The 22,843-nt window shown below is 48.0% G+C and overlaps 1 protein-coding gene across 4 annotated transcripts in view; it reads left to right on the plus strand.

The window, feature by feature from the left end:
- The window catches only part of nemy (cytochrome b561 family member no extended memory), a 165,214-nt gene that overhangs the window by 104,665 nt on the left and 37,706 nt on the right, over positions 1–22,843 (plus strand). Inside the window, exon 1 of one of the 4 annotated variants that reach the window (XM_037429781.2) lies at positions 16,773–16,888. The exons of 2 other annotated variants lie outside the window; for them this stretch is intronic. In XM_037429781.2, coding sequence (XP_037285678.1) covers positions 16,830–16,888 — 59 coding nt within the window. In that variant the 5' untranslated portion in view covers positions 16,773–16,829. Of the gene's footprint in view, positions 1–16,772; positions 16,889–22,843 lie in introns of those variants that run through there. One more of the 4 variants, XM_037429782.2, reaches the window with a different exon arrangement.

A 22,843-nucleotide genomic window follows, 5' to 3' on the forward strand; every position in this document is an offset into this window, starting at 1 on the left:
CGTTGTGACTGCTGGCGCGGACTCACGCACTTTAATTGGCAAGGCACGCGCGCTCGTGATCGCGCTAGCGCGGGTATTCAAATGCGTCAGGAGTCTGCGCCACGTGACGCTCTTCACGCTCGAAGGCGTTCAGGCGGAGAGGTTGGAACTACGAAGTGGTTCTTAAGAGAGAAAGGAAGAGAAAAGTGAGCCCCGTAACTGTCTGCTTCAGCGAGCGACACCTCAACAGTAACTCACAAGGGATGGAGGTGAGGAGGGATTAAAAGGATAGGAATAAAGGTGTAGAGAGAGAGAGAGAGAGAGAGAGAGAGAGAGAGAGAGAGAGAGAGAGAGAGAGGCGTGAGGTGGTAAGAAAGAGAGAGCGACGACAAATCGAGGGGATAGGAGAGATAGGAAAGATGGGAACACGGTCACAGGAGTCCGAGGACGGGGCACCACTTGCGAGAGCTCTTGTCGGCGTCAATAGATGGCGTAGAGCAAGTCCAGTCGGTCAGAGCTACACTGTCCTCGAAGGTCGTCGGCGTCAGGAGGTGAGGTAGGGCGAACCCAGTCGGCCAGAGCTACGCTGACGCCGGAGATCGCGAGGGCACAACCGGTCGGCACGGAATCCAGCAAGCGAGTCAGGGTTGGAAGGGCAAGCGTATCGGCTAGTTGGTTGTACATGGTTCACACTCGCGACGCGCTAGTATTGGACACGACAAAACACCGAGGCACAGATAGGACACACACGAGCGCCTTTGAACAGCTCTTTATTCGATGAAAACATAACAAATAGGGCGAAAGGGAAAAGAGGAGAAAGAAGGCGTAAAACTGCGCACTGCCCTACAAGAAAGCAACTATCTGCGTTACATCAAAGCTGGCCTTGGCAACTATCTTAAATTTCCACGTAAAAGAGATTGCTTTGCACCTGAGTTGGTGCTTCCGTGCATGGGTATAATGCAGCTTCTGTTCTGGATAGGTCAGCTTCGCCACTGCACATTGAAAAGAGGGCGAAAGAAGGAAAAATGGACGTTGTAGGCGAGCGGGGTGTTATATATGCAAATTGGTCTCGCAAAAAAGCGTTTACAACAAATTTTGAGCGAGTTAGAGAACGATGCGTTTCCTTAACGGTAGGGTGGTGCGCAGATTGCGAACTTATGAGTGGAGGTGTGGTAGCTTTTCTCTCTTTTTTTTTTATTTCTCCCGCCTCTAATGGTTCTGAGGCGGAGGCGATGCTCTGTGATTACGCTTCGTAAACCGAACGACCTGTCTCTTAGAGTGATTCTCATATTCCCCGCCAGATACGTCGTTTTAAAGCTACTTCTGATTCATCGTTACATTATATTACACTCGGAAAAGGATGTAGATGTGCTGCTGGCGGGTCGCGGTTTCCATATTTCACTCGTGCGATCATACACCTAATGATCCTGGGAAGCAGACTCGGTAGTTTTTCATGTCAGTCGAATGCTGTCTTCATTTGCCGTGGGCTCTGCACAGACAGTGTTATTCTTTCTTTCCGGCCTGGACAGTTAACGGTGATTACCAACTTGTTCAAGCATATTTCAGTTTTCGTCTTTATTTGAGTTCTTGACTTTTTTATTTTATCTATTTAGCTTCCTTTATTAGTTATCGTCCGTTTTCCTTGTTTCCTCGACGTGTATGACAGCAAACAGTATGCTGCGATCTGTTTAACTTCATCTTAATTGCTTCAACTCGTTCGTCCCTCTCTATAATTGGTCATCTTCGGCACTTTGAAGCATGTCGCAGAAAAGAACGGCCAATATTGTGTTGTCGTGCTTCTCGCAATTCTTGCGCCGTGGTTTCCAATACACGTAACACGCAACATAATAACGCGGTAACTCAAATTTCAGTGAAGGATAAGGCACTCTGTAGAGTAAAGGAAAGTACAAACGCACGGATCCTTTTCGGTGCGCTTCATACAGCTCAGCCATTTGCTTCAGTGACATCATTGAGCACGTGGTTAGTTGCCTCAAAATAAAAGGCAGGAACAGAAAATCATTTCACTTCAACTTGGCGTCGAGAAACTGAAGACACCCTGACCAAATCTCCATTGCGATTGCTTACACTTCCAACATAACCCCTTTTTATATTCTTGATCTCTTATGTTCTTGTTCTTTTTGACCGACCACTGACGTTTTTGACCGAGCGCCGAGTGTGCGACATGGAGTCCTCGCTGTATACGACCGGTTGCGTGATGGATGCTTAGCGCAGGGACGCCGCTATAAGATGGAAGCTCGTATGACTGAGACGTTCGTGCAACATAGTCGCGCGAGACGTCATCCCTGTTGCACTCGTGGTTATGAAGTGTGAAAGCGCATATGCACCAGAGAGAGCGCGAGGGAAAGAGACCGGACGGGCGGCCGTAATCGCGCTCACTGGTCGCTGTGTGCGCGAAAAAAGAAAGAGAGAACTGTCTGCTGAGGGCCGCCGAGACAAACCAGCTGCGTGCGTTCCTTTTTGGGAGGGCAGCATCCTGTTGTCGCGTGCGCAGGGGCACGGCGAGGCAGCTGATTAAAGCTCGCAAGGGCGATCTCGCACGAGAGACGCGTTGCGAAATTCACGGGACGTCCTCGTCTTTCTATGCGACGCCACAAGTGTGCCTTTGTTAGGCCCGTCGCCGGAGGTCAAGCCTTTTCAGAGAGTAAGCCGTCAATGAAGCCCTTTTGGACTTCAACAGCCGCGTACAGTGGTGATGTCCCTTTCGAGAAAAAAAACAGCCGGCGATATGGCGGTCCCGTGTCACGTGAGCGACATTTACACGACCGTGATCAATTGCAGGATACGCTGAGGTCCTCTCGTGTCCTTCTCGGTCAGGGATGGAGGTCGATGACGTCATGAGGTGACCTTGGATGATGCGTGATTCAGACTAGGTACGAAGACGAGAGTGGCAGTTACTTTCCTCGAAAATAACTTAACGTGAAAATAATCAAGAATAGTGGATATTGTTTTAGATATAATGTGCCTGTGGGCCAAGAATTAGCGAAATGCAGAGCCGTAGTACACGCTGTAAAGTTTACTGTGAGAAGTAACGAAGCCTCGGTCAAGTTGTAGCCCCTCACAAACACTGGAGGAACAAACGACTATCTGCAAAAACGAACGAAAACTTACAGCACGATAGATCGGAGAGAACAGGCAGTCTGAGCAAAGTCAACGCATATGTTTGTTTTTCTCTCAGATTAAATATATAACAATAATCACAAACTATCTGAATGTACCCGGACTGTCAGAGCAGGCGCGAAAACCGAGGTGGTGCGTATAGCAACATTCTATATGACAGGCACTGTCTTGAGCTTTTCAAGACATGAGCATTCAGTACAGCTATGCAAAAGATGTCGCGAAAAGCTCAACCGGTAAGTGATGAAGATGTAAACAGAGTGTTGTTCATAGGGGTTGCTTGATACATCGTATAAAGTCCATCGTAAACAACGCAACACGGGACGAGTATGCGGTAACGCAGCGCTCTCTCCGGTGTTCATTTGCGCCTCTTGTGTCTAGCTGTTGTATAGTCTACTGATTCTGATGATAACAAGGCAGTCTCTCCACTTCTCACTCCGACATGCGGTGATGTCTCACGCCCAACTTTGATGTCTCACTCTTTACGTTCCAGATGGCACGGCGCAGACGTCGTTCTATATGTCACTCGTTTCAACTACAGCGTTCATGACGTTCCAACTCCACCATGAATCCGCCAGAATTCAATGCACGCGGGCAAAAACAAGAGTTGGAAGCTACAGGACATCTTTGCTAACTTAGGCATAGCTTTGTAGCAGTCGAGCTGTACATGTCGAGGAGGAGTGGATGAAATATACGGTGGCATAATTTAAAGTTCTCTTTTGTCCTGCACTCCGTTTTTTTTATGCGGGACCCGTCTGTCCCGGTATGTTTATGCAGCGGCGAATTGAATTTTACGCGCACGACGTACCACGTAATACGCTTCGTAGGCGCACGTCCTTACAAAGGGGGCCACGCGAAAACCCACAAATAAGATCCCGCGGAATGCTGGGGGCATCTGCAGCCGGGGGTAGACGCGCCGTCGTTGATATGTGTGCCGTCCTTCCCGCGCGCTCTTCTCTCGCATTCACTGTGGAAAAAAAGAATAAAAAAAAAGGTTCTCAGTGCCGCGGACAGGTTGCGCGTGATGCCGGAACCAGCAGCGTGTCGGCTATCTCTCCTCCCTCCTCTTCGTCTTCGCCGCACGCCCTGTAGCTCCCTGGCTGTCGGCTGGAGTGCGCAGGTACTCCGCAGGGTCCGCCGGCGAGCGCGTGTTGGCGGATGCTGCGTCTCCGGATGCAAGGGTGCTGTCGCCACGCCCGCTTCGACTATTGTATGCCGGCCGCGTTGCCGCTGAGGGAAACGCCTTTGTTGACGGCAGTCGTCCCCTCTGTTTATGGAAGCATACACGTTTTTTTTTCTTCCTTTATTAGTTACTTTTCTTGTATCCTCGCTTCTCTGTCGAGCATCGCGTCGCAGCCTCGGCTTTGACAATTCGCGATTACATCTGAGATGCGCGCACACCTTGTGAGTGTTCATTTCTGTTCGAACATATCCGCGAAAATTTGCAGTCGGCTTTTCGTTTTTTGCGACACGATGTCGGTAGATCGGTACACACTGTCAGAGGCACACCGTTAAATAAAAGAACACCTGTTTGTTTCCCCTTAAGAATAAGGCCATACCTTCAAAGTTTTGTTGTAGTTAAGTCGGCCCTTTTTCCTTTTCCTTCTCATTCAGAAGCGCAGTTCAAATTCATATTAGAACCAGAGGGGGAATTTCTGCTTGCCATCAGTAGCAGTGGATCACATAAACGAAACCATAGCCAAGGGCTGGCTGCCATACCCTGTGCCAGTTATCCAGCTCGGCGCTTGGTTCTTTGATTGGTATTACATGAACTGACGTATCTCCGTAGGTTCCTGGCCGCACTGGGATGAAACACTGGCGAGATAGGCACACCCCGAACTCTTAATCCGTGAAGCAGACTCCCTCGACATCGCGTCGAAAGTCCCGACCCGTTATTTGAGTTCATTTTGCAGCAGCTGCTATTTTACACCGCAGCATAGCTATTACCAGCACCGCTACTCCTATTATGCCTTAATACTGGATTATTTGCGCCTGTCCGACATATACTCTCTTCTTGGTTCCTGCTTATTTAACCGCTTCCCAAGACGAACAAAACGAATGTGTATTAGCTCAGGTTGCGATTTCAATAACGTGTCCCCAACTACGCTGTCGCGGGTAGGTGGTTCGAGGAAGAAGCCCGCGTTGAAGCAGCGCCCACTTCTCTGGAGGAAGAGGAGGAGCGATGCTCTTCTTTCTTTTCCGCGGCCTCTGCAACGGCAGCCCTCTCCCGAAGCGTTCGGCGGAGAGAAGGTGCGCGCACCTCCGCCAAGAGCGCCTCTGACGCTGCTGCCACGAGCGCCCGCCCGACGACGGCCACTCGGTTCTCAGGACCCGGCGCTCGCGCACAAGTACAAGAACGCGGCGGCAAGTTTGGCGCACGCATCGACCTCTAGCAAACGTTGTCGAGAATAGGAGCGTCAACTTCCAGTTTAGTTCGTGTTTCGTTGTTGTCCCGCCTCATCGCTTCTCACCTGTGTTGCAAACAGTTGTCCTTCGCACGGTTACACTTCTCTCGTTAGCGCCATTGACTCCGCCCACTGCTTGCTTCTGCGGTCGGCGGTACAACAAGCATCACCCTCAGCTCTTCTAGCGAAGAGACCCATCCTTGGAGCGAACAAGCGACAACGTCGTGGCCGAGGAAAGACCAAAAAAAAAAAAAAGTGTGTGTGTGTGTGCCCTTGAGTTTTTCTTTGTCCGCTGCTTCTGGTCGGTTGTGAAAAGCAAAGACGGCGAAAGGACGAGCTTCCTCTTTGTTTTCCCGTCATTTCTAAGTATACGGGCCGACGTGCTACGTGCTCGAGTGTGCGTGGTTGTATCGCTTGTCCCGGGAGTCGGCGACAGTAACCCCGTTGGACGGCAGGTGCGATCTTGAGGTGAGTTTCCGAGCCGAGTGCGCGCGATGCCTCGCACTTGGCAAGGAAAGCTTGTATCGACTCTCTCGTTCACATACCTTATTGCCTGCGTATACGTATTACAAATAGGAAAGCATGCGCAATCTCTCCGCCTAAGTTCTTGGCGACCATGCTTCGTGTAGCAATGCCCAAGAAGTTGGCCGACATAAACGGAATGAAAGTTAAGAGCTTAAGACCATGGGGTGATTCCGTACACTCTTCACTCCTCGTATAACTCAGGGAAATCGGATACTGATGGAAAAGACTGGGTCCCTGGGTCGTCTTGTTATCTCATGCAGGCTGCTCTCGTTTCTATAGCGCCGTCTGGGGCGCTTATCACTCGGCTCCACGGGATGCGTTAGCATCCCTTATCGCCGTCTAAGGGAGACTCTTTTGCCACGTGAAGCACACTGCAGCAGAGATACTACATTTCAGCTTGCGTGTTAGTCGTCTGCGATTCCAGCCTGCTTGCATCGTTACGTTTATTTACGCCTCGTCACGGTGCTATCTGAATTATGAGTCGGCGCAGAACTGCGCTGGCCATTGGTATAATTGAACACTGATAATAAGGTCGTACGTGCGTATGTTGTGTCGCAGAATTAGTTGATATCATGAACGCTATTTCCTTACATTTTGAGTTACATGAACCGCTCTTGGTATGAACAACTTAAATAACAATATCTGGGATTTCGCGCCCCGAAACCAGACGTCGTAGTGGGGAGCTCGGGAAATTATGACCATCTGATGTTCCCTAAACGTGCCGCACTGACATCGCACAGTACTCGGGCCTCAACCATATCGCATTCATCGAAATGAGACCGCTGCGGCCGGAGTCGAACCCGTGACCTTCGAGTCAACAGCCGAGCACCTTAACCACTGCTCCACCGAGGCGGTCAACAAATCATCTTTCTGGAACAATAAATGAAAACCAAAGTGCAATGGAGAATCACCTTTACCGTTTGCGGTGTCTTACTATGTTGCTCATGCACCCACGACGTCGAAATGCGTTTTTATTAATATGACAACTATAAAATAGTTGATTCGCCCTTACATTCCGATCAAATAAAAGATATTTGATGCTATAGGGCCTACATATTCCACGGTATCGGTACAGCTTCTCGCACATTCATTGTTTGCCGGTGAAGCGATGAACATCGTTGCACAAAAAGAGGTGCTATACGACGCCGATGACCTTTGGAACGCGCGCTCACGTGGAACTGCGACACAATGTTAAAATTGAAGTCGCGTAAAAGTGAAACAAAGTCATCTCTTCTGTGTGCTTTCGTGCAAGTGTGGAGGCGGTGCTTCGCGTGCGGGATCGATTGACACGTGGGTGTCACGGCTGTACTCGGCGAAATACCACGGACTCGCGTGAGCCTCGTGTGTGATTGACGTGGACCTGAGAAACAAAGGTCGACCGATCTCAATCGGCGTAGAAATAAGGAAATCTCCATTCTATGACTGCCAGAGGAGCCCCAAAGCGATTTGAAAGGCCAGAACTAAAAGCGGACGAGCATAGGTATTATACACGCACACATACAAAGGCACGCACGAACATAGATGAAGTCTGGTTGAACACCTCTCGCAAAATGTTGATGGCTATGCTTCCCCGGACGAGTATCAACTGACGTCAGATTCGGTTTATGTATGCACCCTTTTGGCGGTAATTTATTTGGGAGGAGCGAACACGTAGTGCCTCAGCGGTAAGAACAAGGGAAGTTGTGAACGAAAAAGGAAGTAGCTATTTAGGGAACAGTCGTAGTACCCTGCCCCCTACTCCCCATCCTCCTCCTGTTGCGGGAACTCGAGCAACCTTCAGTTGGTTTTCATTCTTTCCCTATATATAGCTCTGTTTCGTTTCTTAGCTGTTTGCTCGCATTCGTATACCGTGCTTTTCAGTTTCAGGCCTCTTATAAGCATCCTGGCCGTCTTCCTCTACCGCCTCAAATACTACGTTTTTCCGGGTCCTCTTGCGCTTTTCGAGGACTTCGGACATATGTGAACGCCTTTAACTTTTGTGTAGTGCCAGCACTGTATACGCGTGAGGCCATTGAAAATTGTTTGGTCTCTTTCTCTTTTCTCTCTCATCTTTCCCTTCCCATTCCCCCTGCGTAGGGTAGCAAGCCGGGCATGTGCAGTAGTTAACTTCCCTGCCTTCTCTCGTGTTCTTGTCCCTCTTTCCTTCCTTCAATAATGCACAGTACAACCCTTTATTTCTGTCTTCCTACAATCCCTCTTACATCAGTCGCGCGAATATAGAAGCTTCAAGCGCAAGCTGCCCCCACTTTCTCAATGGAGACAGCTATGCGCGGCGCACCGAGGCGCTCGTCGTGTATACTGTCTTAAGAACAGCTCGCATGGGTTGACAGTGCTTTTGCGAGGAAGGTTCTTGCCTCTGACGGGCCCCCGCTGACAGCCGCTCGGGGAGGCCGGATGTCACGCTGGATTGACGTTGGTGCCTGGCGCAGTCCGTGGTCGCCAGCAGCAACCATGCACTTACTCCACGTGGGCTGCGAATGCCGTTGTGTAATGGGCCGCAATTTCTATGGTAGGAGACGTGGGCGGGGCTGTTGCACGTAAGTGGCGACGAGGAGTTCTGCTGGACTTCGGAGCGGCGCGCGCAGCTTCCGAGTGTTCCGTCTCGAGCGTATCTGCTTATTTGCTTTGTTTGCGTCGACTGACGTCACTCCGTCTATTGTTCGTGGTTGGAAGTGTTTTATTGGGCATAGTGGGCGTGCTTGAGAGGAAAAACTGCGATTAATATAATTGTTCTACTATACCGGTACGTAAGGATGTATATGTATGCTTCCTTATATTGGCGCTTGTGATGCTTGGGTCTCTGTACCAAGGCGTCATTCAAAGTGTGGATTCAAATATGTTATTCTATGCAAACTCTACTAGCTTTCCGTTGTGACAGTGCTTAAGCATTCGCTACAATTATGCACACATTTTAGCACCGATTACAATATACTATACGTGTGCGTATGGTAGTGTCTATAACGTAATACGAATTGCAAAAAAAAAAAGCAAAAGGAAAGCGAAATGATGCATTCTTTTGAGAGCATACTGCGTTTATTTCCTCTTCAGTATTCATTTCGTGAAAAAAAAAACTGTCAATTTGGTGACTAGCATTGGCGAGCCAAAAATACCAAAATCACAAATATGAAAAACAACCACAAAACAATACAATAGCATCAAATATTAAAATGAAGCTATACATTTTCGATGGAGGACAAAATGCTGTAGGCCCGTGTGCTCAGATTTGGGCGTGCGTTAAATAACCCCAGGTGGTCGAAATTTCCAGAGTCTTCCACTACGGCGTCTCTCGTAATAGTTTTGGGACGTTAAAGCCCACATATCAAATCAAATCAAAATGAAGCTATAAAAGGCGCCACTGTCAAACGACGTTTCCGAAATAGCCTGGCTCATACATATACGGACAGCACGCTTAAAACATAGCAGGCGTTTTATGAACTGAAAAGTTGCAATGATGTAAGAACGTAAAATGAATTAGGACAACACGCAAAACAAATTTTTTTAACGACTCTGTATAAGCTTCAACGCTCAAAGCTGTACAGACCCCCCCCCCCCCCCCTCCCCATTTCCTTAGCACTACATGCATCTGTCACTTAATGCTGGCGCCAGCACAAGAATGGCGCGCGTGCCCTATATATTGCGTTGAGGTGTTTTTCAGTAAACAGGACGCGCGAAAACGCTTGCGCGTTAATTTTGCTCAGTTTTCTTTTTTTCTTTTTGTCTCGGCGCGCGAGTTGGGCCGAGTTACGCCGTCAGATCGCAGTGCCGAAGCAGCAGACCGTGACAGCGCGAACTCGAGGAAGCGATTACGCAAGACAAAAGATGCTTTATTGCGTTTCTCGACCGCTCTCTACACTCAGGGAGCTTCAGGCTGACCTTGGCAGCGAATGGTTCTATTTTCTTTTATCTTTTGAGCATCTGTAGCTGGCTAGAACCCACCGCGGGCGCGTGGATAAGTGGCAGCGCGGTCTTTCGGTCAGGCTGTGTGGACCCTAGGCAGGGTCGCGTGCTCGGAGACAATGCTTCTGTGTACTGCGGACATCCAGCCGAAGCTGCATGTCCCGTTTCGGAATTCTCGCGTGCGCGGCGATTCAGTGCGCGCACAGAAGCTCGTTCCGTGCTCCATTAGGCCGTGGAACGCACGAAGCTGATCTTGTTTGTTTGTAGAGCCTGAAGAACGTACACTTTATATTAAATGATTCGCCCTTCCATATGCTTCAGGACAGACGGTAAAAGCTGGTTGTGCCGAAATGTAGTATAGGTAATCAAGCACGCCAAAGGGGGCGGCTTCGTCATGCATGGAGCGACAGCAACAACGACAACAACAACAAAAAAACGCGTACTCGGTCATTAAAATAGGCAACTGTTTCATCAAACGAATCTAGGGAATTTTTTATGTTCCAGAATAAGTGATAAGCAAAGTCAGAAAGTCGAATTCTCGGTTAACTAATTGCGTAGAGCCACAGACGAGCGTTCGCTGCGCCAAATGTCACGTCGTAACACAACGCGCAGTAATCCATACGACGCGCCTATGATTCCTTTGTTTTGGGTATAAGGATATGCACAGATGAAAATGGGCGCATTTGGTTCGCGTGACGACTTCCATCCCGCGCATATAGCCGGTATTGATTTTACTCAGATACGCGGTAATCGTTGAATCGAGCGAACGGGCCACATTATATAGCTAAGAAATGTACAACTCGTGGGCTTCCTAAATACGTACGAAGTTGCGCCGTTCTCGGCATATACGCATATCGCACGTCGTTGGGCAGCGTATGAGTAAACAGTGGTTATGAGAGATTAAGGAAAACCAGTTATGGGTTCCACGTAACATGTGTGATTCCTGACATGCGCGAAGTGCATAGATAGACGCGCTCAGATTTGTGAATCAGTTTGAAGACCACAAAGGAACTAATCGAAGAATAAACTCTAGCAAAGCACGAAAAATATTAATAATATATGGGGTTTTTACTCGAAAAAAAAAAACACGATGTGATTATGAGAGACGCCGCAGTGGAGGGCTCCGAAAATTTCGACCACCTGGTGCTCTTTATTGTGCACAGACATTGTACAGTACATGGACCTCTGTTATTTCTCCGCCATGAAAATGCCACCACCGCGGCGGTGATAGAACCCACGACCTTCGGGTTAACAGCAAATCACCGCAGATACGGCGGCAGACGAAGCCTGAGGAAGGAGCAAGAGCACCTATACATGTATTCAGAGGAACGTTTAATTAACTCAGATTTGCCTTTCTATATACGGGGCTTTACGAAAGTCAACCTTCCGCGTAAATGAAGCGCCCCGTAAAGAGTCGTGACATACTGCCTACAATTAACTCCCCCGACTTGTAAATAAAATAATAACTAATTAATTAATAGGAGCCGGAAATGATGTACTTTTCACACTGCACGTTCCCGTCGTCAACCGATGCTGAAGCTTGTTGTGGATCGCGGCCACTGATGCAGGGGCGTTTCGTCAACGCTATGTGCATACACGATGCGAAGAAGAGCCATGCGCCCCGCGAAAGGCAACAACGGAAGTCCGTGGACTCCCTGGCGTTCCCACGGGGAAAGCTCCAGCAGCGCGCCTCCCATCTCGCGTTCTCACGTGTAGTCGGGCTTATAAGGAGGCGACGGTTTCTTCTATAGGCACATACCCATACCGCGCGACATAACAGATAAGTAAATATATTAAGAACTGTATTATATAATCGCACACAGTGTGGGCAGATGAAACACTAAACTCGAAACTCTACGTGCGGTATACGTATATTACAGGCATACGATATTGTATGTCCCTTCCTCATATAGATGACTTATTCATAGGAACTGATTAATGAGCCGCGGCGAACTTTCACATCCGCGCATACATTTCACTGTTTACAAACACACGCTCTTGATGACATCCGGTTTCGTCAACCGATGTGCTTTAATAGCATCGGTGGGCAAGAAGAGCTTTAGGAAATAGCCCGTTCATTTTCTACACTTTTCTTCCCTTTTAAGCTACAAAAAAATTCTAAGAAATTTCTTTGAACTTAACGCGCGTTCTTTTATGTGAAAATCTAATAAGAGGCTTTCCTTTTCCTTGAAAAAAACAACAACTTGAAAACGTGCTTTCAGTTTCAACGGCACGAGCTGGTAAATGGGCTGACCGGAAGTTTTTTGAAGTACAACGCTTGTGACCTTGAAACTGTCTATAGGCTTTAACCTTTGGGGAAATTAGTTCATACCGCATTCGTTGAGGTGCCTCACAACAGCTAACGCTTTTATTTTCGCTATTCCGCTATTTATTGCGAAACCCGAGATAGCATATACCGATATGTGTACAGTCATCCAACAAATTTCTATCGCGCGTATACAAGGCAAGATAACAGAACGGTTGGTGTTAGGAACCATAAGCTCTTGTTCGAAATGCTGGGCATACAGTTCTGTGCAGTCATGAGCTATCGTCATATACTATATACACAGTATTGTATACAGCACGCAATAGCACGCGTAACGTATGACCTTACTTGACTGCCAACACTATAGTGCTACAACTACATCCGCGTTTCTTCGGCTGTTCTCAAACATAGCATACCTGTTTATAATTGGTGCGACGCGGTTGTTTTGACGAGCGCGTTCGCCAATTATATCCCCCTCTTCTATCCCTCTCACCATCTTCAATCCCTACCTTGGTAGTTAAACGCTTGGCTTTCCTTTTGTAACTTTCCTCTTGCTTAGTATAAATGTCTGACACTTCCTGCTGAGCAACATCTGACAGTCAGCCGGCGCTACCATGAAACGACGCAATGAAAGGGCGTACATATAGGGGGCGTCAGGTAAACGAAAACTGAGAACGGTTGTGCCCTCGCGATCTCCGACTTCAGCGTAGCTCCCGCCGACTGGTTCGCCCTCCGCGGTCTCCTGACGCCGTGTAGCTCTCGCACTGTGGCACCCCGCCCTTGGACTGCTTCGACCGGATCCCCACTTTCCTATCTCCTTCTTTTTCCTCTCGTTGGCTGTCTTCTTCTGCTTCTACTTTCCTTCTATCCTTTTTATCCCTCCTTCACCCCACCCCTATAAGGCACTGCGCCGTGTCGCCTGAAGGCAGACAGAAATTAGGTGCCTTTTTCCTCTTCATTGTAACCACTACCACCACCACCCACACGCATTCCTGACTCTTTTGCGCTAACGCATAAATTCACGCCGCGGAAAATTTAATGAAGCCATCCATCCAAGGACTCCGACTGGGTCTTCCTTGCCACACGTCTCGGATGACAAGAGCTCTTATACCGTGCGCACGCTTCGGCACAATGTTTGTACCACGTGCTTGTACCACGAATCTTATTACCCACTGACTCTATATCAGGACCAATGATTTCTGATCAAAGGGCCTTCTACTCACTGAGCATGCCATTCGAACACCTACATGCACTTATACAAGCAGGAGTCCAGTGGCTAAGGTACTCGGCTGCTGACCCGCAGGTTGCGTGATCGAATCCCGGATGCAGCGTCTGCATTTTCGATGGAGGCAAAAATGCTGTAAGCCCGTGTGCCCAGATTTGGGTGCACGTTAAAGAAGCCCAGGTGGTCAGAATTTCCGGAGCCCTCCACTATACAGCGTCTCTCATAATCATATGGTGGTTTCGAGACGTTATAAACCCTGCATATCACTTATACAAGCAGGACTTAAGCGCTGATCGTCTTCCCCTTTGCACATACCTTTTTCCTTATCCTTATCCTTTCCTTTTTCCTTAGCGACGGGTAGCAAACCGAAAATTCGTTTCATTAATCTCCTTGACTTTACCATCCTTTCTTTTCCTTATTTGCAGTATGTTCTGTTATTGCGCGTAGAGTGTACCGTCCACTTGAATTAATTGGTTTATGGTAATAATATTCACGATGCGTGGAAACTCCAACGCTCGGCATATCACTGTTCGCCATTTCTGTGGAGACAATCAAAAACGGAAGCTGTCGCAGCTTTGCTTTCGAATGTAAACATTCGTTCTCTATGTTCTGGTCTCAAATCCAACGGCGCACAGCAACGGGTGCACCACATTTTATGAATGTCCCGTTTTCTTTAACTATGAGACTAAGTCTCTTCGTCGAACAGTGTATGTAGAGTTTGTGGCACGGGGAACTGTACTTGAAAATATACTTGGCATTAAAACGGATGTTCGACGACAAGCCGATTTCTGAGGAAGACAGTGACACTTTGAGATGTGACAAAGCAGTCAAAAAAATATGAGCACGAAGTTCAGCAAACGGTCAAAACGCGTCGCCAGTTACGCTTAACTGTGAACCGAATGTCATTCGCTGGGTGAATGTCGAGGTCCGGATAACTGCGGATGCCCGAGATAACGGCTTGCAGATGCTTCGAAGCGGTCGACGAGCGCGGTATCGTTTAGCTATATGCGGAACGGGAAAACCGGTACCGCACTTTTGCTTTGTTGGATAATCCCACAACAAGCGCAAAGAATGAGAAAAAAAATAGAAGTACCTGGGCGGGCTGTGCATTTTCCGAGGCTCCCCGTCGGAATCTGATGAAAAGATGAAAGAAGCTAGCGGTCCGGAAGAGTTACACAGCGTACCGCGGAACGGAACATTGGGAGTCACGATCTCTGAGGGAAGGGGGAGAACTTCTCGTTCCATTCCTTTAAATAAGTGTCCAAAAAGAAAAAGAGAAGATTTACGGAAAGCGGCGACTACACAGGTAACACAAGGTCGAGCGTGCCGCAGTTCGTGTAGTCCATACGAAGCCGTAAAGGAAAGCTAACAGGAAAGGCGATGGGTTTAACGACCTCACCTTGCTTTTCAAAAGCGAAAACTTGAAGAAGACCTTGCTTTGTCTAGCGTTATATTCTTCTTTTCCCTCACTTCGCGTTGTTTATTTTATTATTTCTTTGCGCTGCCGTGCCGTGTAGCCATGGCCAAGTGCAACCGCGATTGCAGCAGCTCGAGGCGCCCGAACTGAACTCGACTATGGCTCCTGCACTAAAAGGAATTCAATGGCGTTATAGACGTTGGCGCTGACGAGCTATACAAGGCTCCTCCAACCGGGCTGCTCGTACACTAACAGACCAATTTACGGTATTTCCGCCTGTGTGTACATGCGGGCTACTGTACTCGATGTACGTGAGTGGGTGCGCGCCTGTGTGTGTGTGCGTGCATGTGTGTGTGCGTGTGTGTGTGCGTTTGTATGTGTGTGTGTGTGTGTGTGTGCGCGCGTGTGTGTGTGTGTGTTTGTGCGTGTGTGTGTGTTGAAATCAAGTTCAATTACGGTGGCTTTTCAATGCGAAAACTACGGAGGTTAATTAGCGTTGACGACATCGTGATCACCATCTTTGGGCTCCTCGATAAGCGACGTAAACTAGAAAAGGTTAAAACACGCCACGCGCATCGTTCCCGGTAGACGAATCCAAGACTTCGACAGTTACTCTGGAATGTTGCAACTATCGAGCGCAAAGTGATGCATTCGTTATGTTTACTTACATCAGTGTGGCCGCCATGTTTAAATATAGTGCAAGGCGAGAATCTGTTTCCCTGACGTCACGTGAACTTTCAAGTGGCGTCGAGAGATGAGGTCCTTGTGCAAATCTGTAGAAATTGATTAATGAAGTTTTCCAGTAATATCGTGAGACAAATTGCAGTAGAGCTGGATGAGTTAGTATGAGTTCATGCTCAAGATTTCAGAGCGCGCTCACACAACGGGGGCACGAATAAAGAAAACACAAACAAGAGCTGGTTTGTGCTTTTTTCTGCGTGTGTCTATCTTGTGTGTGCCACATTTTTTTTTTTTAAGATAGCTCGAGAGCGTTCGTAAGATAGGGAGGTTAACTAGCCAGAATCCGATTCACTACGCTTTTCCGGGGAAAGTGATATTGAACGATGAGGAGGAGGAGGAAAGACACAAGCACCTGTTATTATTCATGTGCCGCAGGGGACGTTATTGTTAGAATATTGACGATCATTTCACAGTCTACAACATTTCTTCTAATTATAGCCAGAGACGATTGCGAAGGGTATAGTTTGCGCTATGGTTTTCGTCAACGGGGAGGCACGACCTGGACAATGATTATGCAGCGAAACATTTAGCGATGTAGCAGTCTCCCATGTATACGGTTAGTGTGTGCCGAAATGTTTTCGCTCTTCTTCGAGCGACGCGCCAAAGTGTACCGTCGGGCTCGAAGGCATTGTCCTGGGGGGACCCGCCGCGGTGGTCTAGTGGCTATGGTACTCGGCTGCTGACCCGCAGGGCGCAGGTTCGAATCCCGGCTGCGGCAGCTGCATTTCCGATGGAGGCGGAAATGTTGTAGGCCCGTGTGCTCAGATTTGGGTGCACGTTAAAGAACCCCAGGTGGTCTAAATTTCCGGAGCCCTCCACTACGGCGTCTCTCATAATCTTATAGTGGTCTTGGGACGTTAAACCCCACATATCAATCAATCAATCAATCAATCAATCAATCAATCAATCAATCAATCAATCAATCAATCAATCAAGCATTGTCCTGGGGGTTGGCCGTATACTGCATGGTGTCTGGCATAGCCGGGAAGCCGCTAGCTCTAAATCACGCACGCATCGCCGTGGTCCTATATCGACGATAAATCCTGCATCAGGGATGGGCGTTGCTCGCGCAGGCGTTATATTCCCACTCTCGCACCCACGGCTTTCCCTTTCCCCAAGCTGTACGCTCGTCAGCTGCCCTCGGTGGTCGTGAGGGCAACAGTTGGGCGCGTGTGGTAGTGCCGCTTGCTTGCCGCGCGAAAAACACGTAGAAATACACAAAGAGGGTTTCGAGGCGAAATGACTTCCGAAACACTGTGGGTGTCGGAATTCAGGCCCATGCGACCGCTACCTGACGTGTGAGTAGATGTGCCTGTGTTTCTTTGTTTTATATTTATTTTCACTCCTCGAATTCTCCCTTGCACTTTCGCCTTTTTATCTTCAGTAAGCGGACGCTGGAAGGACCACTCTGTGTCACGTATGCGGATAATTTGGAAGTCGTCTTCAGATGCCGCCGTCTTTGTTAACGGTTGTGGCGGGCATAATTAAGCTGTCGTGATCGCAGCGCGCGCCGAAAGCATGCACACAGTGTTGAGTGGTGGGCGGACCTTGTGAAGAGCGCCCAAAATAGAGAAGTATGTAGAAGAACGGTGATTGATCCTTTAGAACAATAGTCTTGTGACGACACTTCGTAGATTTGCTTTTACCCCATACAGTAGCTACATTCGTGTCGTCGACGCGAGAAACCGGAAAAGTGAAATATCTTGCGTGCGTTTTCTTCCGTCGATCAAATCGGCCGTTGCTATGTTCCCCGCATATACCGCCCGCAGCGAACGTGGCCTTTCAGTATCATCGTGCATTGGTAATAGCGGCCGCAATGCCGGATGTGTTGAAGATTGCTTTTTATTTTTGTAGTATAGGCTTCTTATCGCATGATCGACACTTTGAAAACGTCGTGCTTTAGCACGTGCCACATCCTTGAGGTCCTATAACATCGATTAGCCCGTTACGTGCCGTATACCTTTGAGTTACCATTCTTCACACGCTGATGATCGCAACTCAGAAGTTTGAAGCACGAGGCTATACCTCCAGGCTTTTGAACTGCGTGCAGGATGCTCCGATAGTGCGCGCGTATCTGAGCCGCCTGTTTTATTTTTGATGGTTTAAGATACGTTATTTAATTGTCACCTCGAGAGACGTTTGTCAATGTGCCAGCCATGTTAAGCTGTCCTATACAATTGGTTTTACTATACGATTTTTTAAAATGTTTACGCCATTCAATAATTTTCATAGTCTGGTGATGGGGCCTTACGTTACGAAGAATGCGTCCAAGGGATAAGAAACTGAAAGGTTGGGGGGGGGGGGGGGGGCAGGTAATTAATCAGGTTTTTGACATTGCACGAACGCGCCGCGCGCTCGAAGCGTTTTACGCAACGGCGATCACGTGTTATCCAAATGCTTTCTTGTGACTATACTATAAGGTTACGGCAGGCTAAAGTTCTGCAGATGCTCGAGGCCACTGTAGGTGCTGATTTGAGCTGATTCCTTTTATTCGACCGTTGCCAGTGCTTTGACCTTTGTTATTCTTCCGACTGCCTATAGCTGGCCCTACAGTGGCTGCCGCATCTTTGCTATATATAGTCGATAGCGGATGATAACAGGGGCGATAGCTCACGTAGAGTCGTCTTTGTGATTATTCTATCGCCGAAAATGATGTTCTTCGAACTTTAAGTGAACTCGATCGGGGCAAAACATCTTTGGACCTATACGCGTTGCACGCTTGCAAAGCCACGGGTGCGTTACTATTGCTTTTAAAACGGGCCTTGCTTTATATGATCGGTTTTATGGGAGCATAATGAACAGATACCTTCATTCCCTTGTTCTTTACACTCCTTGATACCTTTCTTCCGCTGTATGGTAGCAAACCGGAGGCCTCTGGTTGGCCTCCCTGCCTTTCCTGTCCTTGCTGTTCCTCATTTTTATAGTCTCCTGCCGGCGTAAACATTAACAGCTGAGTGTCAATACGTTCGCCTACGAAAGACTCGGCCTCAAAGTAGACTAATGCGATGCTATTTAGGGCTGCATTCACTTTGTGTTCATCACGAAAAAAAAACATAAACAGGCTATTCGGACTGCAGGCCATTCGTGCCTTTTCGTGAAATGCAGTGCGTTCGTGTGCCTTGTGCGACCTCGCAAGAATAAGCAAACACAACGTGCATAGTGTTTACATTCTCCGCATTGGCATGGCAACCATATCTCTGTTGGAAGTGTACCCCCTCCCCCATCAAAAAAAATATTTCTATGTATGTGTCCACGCCCCTAACAGGTGTAGCCTGTATACGTGTGATTGAACGCATGCAGCAGTCGATAGACTGTGTGAATACGTGTATAGCCAAGGACGCGGTTCGCCACCTTATTGATTGCACCACCCCCGAGTGTACCACAAAAGCGCGCCATGGAGGTGCGTATGTAATCACTGGGCCATATATATTAGGGGCACTCTTCCACGTACCGCTACTTTTAACGCTTCACGTGGTCGCCTTTCAATGTGTATAGGGCGTAAGCAATTATTTTTTTCTTTGAAAGGGCCGGGCATCTTTGTGATCTCATGCAGGGGTTGAGGATGAGGGGGCACGCGTCCGGTGTGCCAACCCCTGACTACGCCACTGCCTCCTCGTCACAGGTGAGGTGGTGAAGAGGCAACTGATGAAGTTAGCGTTGATCACCAAACTTCACCCCGTATTCTAGAACGCGCCCTCACTCAACGCTGTATACCTGGACTTGAGGAAATCGGTGGGATTGCCATCTCTAGGCAGAACTGTACAGCCATGATAACGGTACATCAGCCATAATTTGCAGTGGTTTTTTGAGAATCGCAGCGTCATTGTTAATCGAGTGGCGGCGCTCTGCTCAGCTCGGTGAAGTCAAGGACTAAATCTGAAACGAGGCTTAATAGTATAAGAATACGGTGGTTAGTTTAATGGTCAAAGCACAGCCAAGACTGGATAAGGACTAGACTGTACACGTACTTATAGTTAGCTCAAGGCCGGCGACTGTCCGAACGTTCTAAAGGCGTGCAAACACGAACACAAGAAAAAATTAAGACACTACAAACGCCGGCTACCAACTACTGTTTGTGTGCCTCGACTTCATTGTTTCATTGTTTGCACGTCAAGTCTTTTGGAAAAGAATACTTACCAACTATAGCTCAGGTCTGTTGTTCTATAAGCTATCCGAACGTGCTGAATAGCTGGTTAAAGGCGAATGTCGTTCTACTGCTCGCCGCAGACACACAGATGGGAAACCACAGAAAAGGGAGCGATGTTTATGTCGTCGTTCTTCCTTTGCAGAAAGTTATGTGCCAAAAGCGTTGCAATCACTTAACACCTTTCTCTTCTCGCGTTATTCTAGTGACAATGATCTAGCCAGAATTTATCGTACATGGGTTTGGAAGTATTGCTTCAAAAATGGTAAATATGAAAGATAACGGAGTAACCCAGAGCAGGCATCATTTTTGCCGCCCCATACTGGAATGTCGAGGAAAGTAGGAAAGAAAACAGTGAGGAGAGCTCACGTATACGTGATGTCTAGTCGATAGAATCACTACTTCCTCGCCATCAGTCTCCTTCCCAGCTCAAAAACACGAGGCCTTACACGATGCATAAGCACTATACACTGCGAAAGGTTTGGAAAGCTCCTATACTAATGTTCGTGTATTATCGGTGCTCACCGAGTTGTAGCGCAGCTTTTCAACGTTACACAAAACACTTAAATAATGACACCGTTGTTTCAAATGACTCGTACACCGTTGACTTCATCAACCGTTAAAGCAGTTGAGCAGCTCTTTGAGAACTCACGGCTTCTGTGTCTTCAGTGGCCTGAGACTTGCGTCCTGATGGCGCACGCTGTTACCGGGCAAGTGAGGCGTGCACAAGTACTGGTTTCTAGCTCTTGTTCAGGCAAAATAAAGCGAGTAAGGGAGAATAACCGATGAAAGTTACAGGAAAACAAACAACCGAGGCTTCCGGTTCTCGACTTAATCGTATAGACGGCGAAGCGAAGAAGCAATAAAAGAAGCCCAATGCGCACGCACCTATACGTGAGCGCGTCGCATCGTCACGGCCAATTGCGCGGGCATTCGACAAATTAGGAACAGAGAGAACTCGGCTCCAGAGCTTATGACCGGTTGAGGCCAACATCCGAGAGTCGACTCTGTTGAGAAGCCTCTTACCTTTCTCCGCCATGCCTATAGCTGTGCGACGCAAATGGTTCGCCATTATGTATACCCTCCGGAGCGAGTGCAGTTGGGCATTTGGGTTGTCCGATTGATTTTCCCAGCAGGACGTTCGAAGCCATGTCTTTCGGCCATTGCGGAAATTGCTGTGTAGCTTACGGAAGTGTAGTATGGGAAGTTGCTTCAAAGCCTCTAAGTTTGTTGCAAACTCACGCACACACAAGCAGGAAGCGGGCTTGAATCAATAGGGAAACTTGCTTTTGAAGTTACCTTTATATATGTGTTCCAATTTGCTCACCTGAGGATGATCTGCTTTGTGTATTTTAAGGTAAGCCAGCCCTTTCACCAGAAAGTAGTTATTTTTGGAGATAGTGCGTAATGATGGTGGCGCCTTGCACCTCCGTGCGGATTACCATGATGATGAGCGAAGGAAGAACATGAGTGAACACAGGTTCTCACTCCTAAAGTAGACTTACAATATTGATTCGTCAGGAGAACATAAAATTCTATTCATAGCGCAAAAAAACACACACACACACACAGAAAAGGTTGAATATGTTACAATGACAGCTTATGACTTCTAAAAGGCTCTTCAGCTTCGCAAACAGTTGCAAAGATGTTGAAACGGCAGACGTCGTTCCGTATGGCCGTTTTCCAGCCTTGCCCGCTGGGTCTATTTCGACGCCGATAGAGCAAACAAAGCCTGAAAACGAAGTTCCCCAGTGGGGTGCCAGCTTCATCGCGTCGCACTCAGCGAAGCGTGAACGGCGCGTCATCGTCGCCACCACTTTTCTCGTCGACTTTTGTTTGCCGTGTAATTGCATTTCCGGTCATCTGGAACTGCGTAGCATATAGTGAGTCAGCCCGGCGGCGGCGGCAATGGCAGATTATGGGGTCCTGTCCACGTTTCCGCCCGAATGCTGTGTACCCATCTGGTCATTCGCTTGTGTACACAGACTGCATGGCCGAACAAGAGACGTGCCATAGGCATTCACGCCACACTCCTCACTGATGTTCACTTGACTGCTGAGGAAAGAAAGAGGCACTGGTTGAATGTATTGAGATTCTTTTTAGCTATGGGTATGGCGGATGGTTTCTTCTTTGCTTCCAGTGTATTTTTTTCTTACACAGCGGCTCACTGAACAGCGAGTATTCGATTGTCGACAGACAGTTTGGGTAATCATGTGTCTTATGACGACCTAACTTTCCTTCGTAGCGTATGCACATGCAGTGTTACGTGTTGCGTAAGAGGTTCCCCTTCCCTATAGTTCATTCATAATGAGGGCCTCGTTTGGCAGACCTGACGACGCCTTTAGATAGTGTGAGAGTTGATTTGTCAGCTACCAGCTCTTGGAAGATCACATGCTACGTAGCGCCTGCTGGCGAAAAAAAAAAAAGCATTTTACAGTCGCTGTCGTCACTACAAATGGTACAGAAACTAACACTCACTCACGGAAATGCTCAGTAGGGTGGATTTGAGAGCATCGGCCCCGTTATCAGACGTTTACTTTAGGTCACTACCGGTAGCGAGGCTGTTTTTTTTGTCCATTTTAATTCTTCTTTAATTATACCATCATCACCGCAGCTTAAGATAGCAAATGATGTACCCTTTGCTTTCTTAAGTCTCATTGTCAGTTAATTTCGTTCGTCTAACGAAGAAATGAGGCCATGACGCATTCCCCTTCTTCCGTGTTTTCTAAGAATCGGGCACGATGTACGATATCTACACCGAAAAGGACTTGCAGCCGAGGCGACTTGTAATATTTTGTGTTGAATACGCGCACGAGCTTATAGCGCAGAAAATACGGCAGGTCCATCGTATTCCGTTCCATATAAGACAAAGAACGTTGCTTTTGCTATGAACGCGCAACCGTTCATAGCCTGATACCGAGGAGCATCCAGTTCCGCTCCCGACACGGTGTTAAGAAAGCATTAGCAGCGAAAACATTCCGCGCGGTTGCGACACGTATTTTATTTTCGATCGGCCGCGCTCGAGGTCTTGCAAGCTGTCCTTGACACGCACGGGGAACGCTATCAGCGATCGCTTTGTCTCATTTTCATTTACGAAGGCGCAGTACGG

Source organism: Rhipicephalus microplus, chromosome 1 (genome assembly GCF_043290135.1).
Source record: "Rhipicephalus microplus isolate Deutch F79 chromosome 1, USDA_Rmic, whole genome shotgun sequence".
NCBI lineage: Eukaryota > Metazoa > Arthropoda > Arachnida > Ixodida > Ixodidae > Rhipicephalus > Rhipicephalus microplus.